The sequence below is a fragment of the Sesamum indicum genome, linkage group LG13 (genome assembly GCF_026168435.1).
Source record: "Sesamum indicum cultivar Baizhima isolate 11 linkage group LG13, ASM2616843v1, whole genome shotgun sequence".
NCBI classification, from domain to species: domain Eukaryota; kingdom Viridiplantae; phylum Streptophyta; class Magnoliopsida; order Lamiales; family Pedaliaceae; genus Sesamum; species Sesamum indicum.
The window spans coordinates 2,264,439-2,269,670 of NC_142669.1; the positions used below are offsets into that span (position 1 = coordinate 2,264,439).

Consider the following 5,232-nt stretch of genomic DNA (forward strand, 5'->3'; position numbering starts at 1 on the left):
TCGCAAATTATTTCAAAGTTATGCATTCACGTGACTATATAACAAAGTTATCTATAAGTTATTATTGTAAATAATTATCCAATTAGTTCTTAATTTAAACTCTTGTTTTTCCTGTAATTAGTACAGGTATGGGTGCATTTTGATATTTCTTATAAAATTATCAAAATGAAATCTATTTATTTGGAAATACATATATGAATTACTAATTAAAGTTGGGAAAAAATATTATTTTAGTCCGCTAAATATACCTAATTTTAATTTTAATCTGATAACTATGTCCATTTTTGTTTAGGTCTAGTAACTTACGAAATTGCTTACTTTTAGTCCTCTGATAGATTTTCGGACAATTTTATCCCTATGCAACTTTTGAAAGGCAGTTTTAGTCCATATGCACTCATAGAGGTAAAATTATTCGAAAATCTGCCAAAGGACTAAAAGTAAGCAATTTCGTAAGTTACTGGACCTAAACAAAAATGGACATAGTTATCGGACTAAAATTAAAATTAGGCATATTTAACGGACTAAAATAATATTTTCTCTTAAAGTTGTGAATATAAAAAAAAATAGTATTAAACATTAATTTTTATATACAATTGAGAACAAAATTATATTTTTCAAAAAAACAAATTCATTATTTATGACAAAATAGTTTAAAATTAGCTTTATAGAATGTGTATTTTCTTTTTTTAGCACCTAATTCCAATATTTGATTTGGGCACGTAATTACATCTAGATGTGCTTGATTACATCGCGACACCTTTTCTACTGTACTTAATAGGATACCATATACTTACTAAATATGCCACGTACTATATATAGAAGATACCAATAGAACATTGTACCGACATCCTCGATGCGATAATTTGAATCAAATTTAATTATTCTTAGTCAAAATACCAACCTATTAATTCAGAATTTGGCAACACTATATATATATTTCTAAAGTTCAAAAATTAAATTAAAACATAAATTTTATATATATATATATGGTTAAACGCAATTTAACCCCTATAATATATAATTCAATCCAATAAACTAGCTACAACAATATATTGTAGAAAACTAATTAATCACGGAAAAAGAGAAAAAAATAAAAGGAATAAAAAAAAATGCAACCATATTATGTAGCTAATGTACATAATCTCACATAAATTTCTATTAATTAATCAAACCAAATCCAACTTCTATAACCTGAATAATGGACCTAAGTACAAAAAACCATGAGGGTCCATTGTAGCTAAGTTCATGACTGAAACGAACTTCAGAGGAGAGTATTTACATGAAATCAGCCAAGTCTAAACACTCTGGAATGTCAAACCTCAACAGGCCACTGCAGAGGCTTTCCCTCTCATCTTCTGTGCTCCCATTGATATACGTCGAGGCCGAATTTAGAGGAGCCGGGCTGGATAGAACTGAGTCGAAGCTCGAATTTTCCGACATGTCTGCCTTCATTTGATCCGAAACTCCATAGAAAAAGCTTGACAGATCAGTAGGAATTAGGCTTCCACTAGTGGTAGTAGGAGTAGTTAAGTTTTCTTGGAAAATTTGGCCGTTTGAGTGATCGGTAGAATTCATGGGAAACTGTCCCATGTTCCCTTGAATGCATTGGTCTTGGTTTGGAAATGAGGGGGTTGTAAGAAGATTTGATGGGGTTTCTTGGCTGACAATGTTTGCGAACTGACTAGGTTGCAAAGCTGTACCGTCCTGGTTTTGGAGCTGATGAGGATTCAAGAACGTCTGGTTTTCTTGCAGCTTTTGCAGTAAACCATCAGGGTTTCCACTGTTTGCTGCCACGAGATTCAGAGCAAGAGTTAGGGCTTCCGGATTCAGGAGAGTTTGGAGGCGGAGGAGGTTCGACAGGTTGAGCTGCGGTGATGTGAGGATCGATGATAGGTCTAGAAGGTCGAGCCGTGGAGCATGAGTCACCGGATCAATCCCCATTCTTAGGAGCCTCTTTCTGATGTGTGTGTTCCAGTAGTTCTTGATCTCGTTGTCTGTTCTTCCGGGCAATCGTGCTGCGATAGCCGACCACCTAGTTTGGATCGAAGAATATGCGTAAGACCCTTTAGCGTTTTTGATGATGTGTAAGAGAAAATGGTTGTCTAATTGATTTAACTTACTTGTTGCCAAGAACACTGTGGAGTTGGATAATGGTTTCCTCCTCCTCGAATGAAAACCTCCCTCTCTTGATATCGGGCCTTAAGTAGTTCGTCCAACGCAAACGACAACTCTTCCCACATCTTTGTAGCCCTGCACATAAAAAATGATCATATGTAAATTCGGGGTTTGGGAACGTAGATTTCGACCACTTTTTCGTTTCATAACCTCATAAAAACAAAATCAATGTTGTGTGTGTGTGTTTGTGTATGCATACCTGCATTCTTTGGAAGGGTTCTCCAGTTGCCAGGACCATGAGTCTGAATGTATTGAATGAGCTTCGTGTCTTCTTCCGGTGTCCACGGTCCTTTCTTGAGGCCATTCTTATCGCAACACGGTGATCTTCCCATTCTTGATGATGCTTATTAGTGCTATGAAGAAGATAACTAATATAAGGTAGTAAGAGATTGAGTTCGATTTTGCAAAGAAAACGAGAAGTTTTAAGACAAAGAAGTGATCAAAGTTGTATGTAGGTCCGTACTGATAAGGTGAAAATTAAACCCCCTATATATATAGATGATAAGAAGCGTGTCCTGTGTGTGTACATGTTTTTGTGTTTGTGTCATGAAAAGATTGAAGTCAATAGGATTTGGCGCCGGCCCCCGGTCTATGTCACTCTCTCTCTCTCTCTCTCTGTGTGTTGTGTGTTGGGGGGTGAAAATCTTGGACAATTACATAATATATGAAATAAGTCGTCAGGGGGCTAAGGAAAATTGATGTCTAAAGATTCCTTTGGAAGTTTTGTTTGGGAAATTTTACCTTTATATCTTATGAATATAATTATGTATTATTTAGATTAGCATTCAGCCATTCACATTGACTTTTGTAATAGTTATCTTTTCTTTTGTGTGTAATAACTATTTCCGAAATTGGAGAATTAATGTGTTGGTTTTCTTTATTTTGCTTTCTTCAATGTGAAAAGTTTCAAAATAAGTAATCCTATTCATCAATGTTCTCGACCATAATGTTATATACCGGGAAATTCTGATTCAAACTTGACTCGATTAAATTTGTACTAATCATAATATATTTGTCATGTGATTAGTGTACTTTTCAAAAAAAATGACCAATCACAGAATAAATGTAGAATTGATTTGATTCGATCACATTTGATTCGGATAAAAAATTTTCATTATGTATATTGTCTGAAATTTGATGCATCATGGCATAATTAAAGTTTAAAACCTACATACATAACTAAAGTAAAATCCAAAAATAGAACAAATCCCCTTAAACACAAAAAGTGATTGAATCAAGTGTATTTCCGAAAAATGCAATTAATTCTTGGAGAAATTAATTTCTAGGGTAATTGAATTAGGAAAATTATTATTTAAAATAGGTCTGGTTGAATCATACCAATCATATAAAATTTGTGATGCACTTATCATGTGATTAGTTATTCTATTTAAATTCTACACCAATTACATAAAAAAAAAATATCATATAAATTGTTTTAATTTCACCAAATTTGATCTGGGTTAAAATCTACGCATAACTAAAAACCAAAAATTAAGAGCCCGTTTGGTTGTATTTTCATTTTCATTTTCAGTTTCCAACAATTGAAAATGTGTAGAAATGATTTATTGATTTTTGTGCGAAAATTGAGAATATGTTTGGATTAATTATTTCCAAATATAGGTATATAGGTGTGAGAATGTTGAATATAGGTATATGTATTTTTGATGTGACAGATGACCAAATTGATTGAATATGTGAAATTATAAAATAATCAAAGTGAGCCTTGCCATTTGAAATAATTTTAATTGATTTGAAACAAGAAAAAATATGCTGACAAGATAAGACAAGTACAACAAACCCATGTGACCTATAATTTCAAAAAATTGAGAATTAAAATAGGAATGCATTCTCAATGAAAATGGTTTGACCAAACAAAATCTTAACTACCCAAATAGTGAAAAGTGGAAAAAATCTTATTGAAAACACAATCAAACGGGCTCTAAGTGTTTAATTAGCTCAAGGTAAATTTGTGAGTAGGGTTTAGGGACAAGTGGCAAGTAAAAGATGGCTTTGACCTTTGCCAAAAGTCTTGAAACAAAGACTATTAGTCGGTATGGTTGTTACATCCCCTACCAATTATGAGGAAATAAATGTATCTTAGCTTAGTGTCATTTCGTATATGGATTGCTTCAATGGACCAAAAACCCTAACTTTTTGAATTTAATTTAAGGATTGTGAGACCTCAGAATTTGGAATATTTTGCCCCTCCTATCATCACTCATCCACCATAATTTTCAACTATTTTACGTGATACTTTTCTGGACATGACATAGAAATTCAGTAGAAAAATAATAAAAAAAATTAGATTATTAATTCATTTCCATACCTTAGTCAGAAATTTTTGAAAATATCGAACTGTAATAATTTATTCTTTCTCAGTTCCGTAATCAACAAAAAGAATTTATAACTAAACATTAAATAAAATTTGAATATGTTATTTCATCCTAGCTATACTCAATTAAATTGATAGTAATTTGTCGGACCTATATATAATATTAGAAAACTATAGGATATAATTTGTTTTATAGTGCAATTATTAAACTACCTTCCCCAATCAAGAAAAAAAAACCCAACTAAATAAAAATATATATATAATTGAAAAAAAATTAAATAATCTTAATAACATCGATTACTGTAAATTCAGCATTCAATTTTCTCAAAAGTAAATTTTGGAGTTCCGTTTTATATATATTTTTCCTCATAACGTTTCTTGCAATCAATTTATTAATTGATAATTAGTTTGAGAAGTGATGATCAGTCGACTCAATAATAACATCTAATTTATGTGTAGAAAATCAATTTCGACCATTCTTTGTAAAAAGAAGAGTTTGCTGAGAAGAAAATTACTAAATTTGGTGAGTAATTCCAAAATAAGAATGAATTAATAAGTTAAGACAACCTTATTGACACATTTATATCGTGGTCATAAAAGTTATGGCCCATCATATGAAAATAACTTTTCCCATTTTCCAGAACCTTTTTTCTTTTCTTTTTTTTTTGTTTTTTTTTTGTGTGTGTGTGTGTTGTCTTATTGGGGATTTAAATGTTAGAGGAGGA

General features: G+C 31.7%; 1 protein-coding gene across 1 annotated transcript; it reads right to left on the reverse strand.

Moving 5' to 3' along the window:
• Nucleotides 1-1,134: 1,134 nt before the first annotated feature.
• LOC105162661 (transcription factor MYB41-like) lies at nt 1,135-2,632 on the reverse strand. Its single transcript, XM_011080745.3, has 3 exons — nt 2,375-2,632; nt 2,121-2,250; nt 1,135-2,032 (listed from the first exon to the last, which is right to left on the reverse strand). The coding sequence occupies exons 1-3, from the start codon at nt 2,505-2,507 to the stop codon at nt 1,276-1,278; spliced, it is 1,020 nt and encodes a 339-aa protein (XP_011079047.1). The 5' UTR covers nt 2,508-2,632; the 3' UTR covers nt 1,135-1,275.
• Between the last annotated feature and the right edge of the window lie 2,600 nt (nt 2,633-5,232).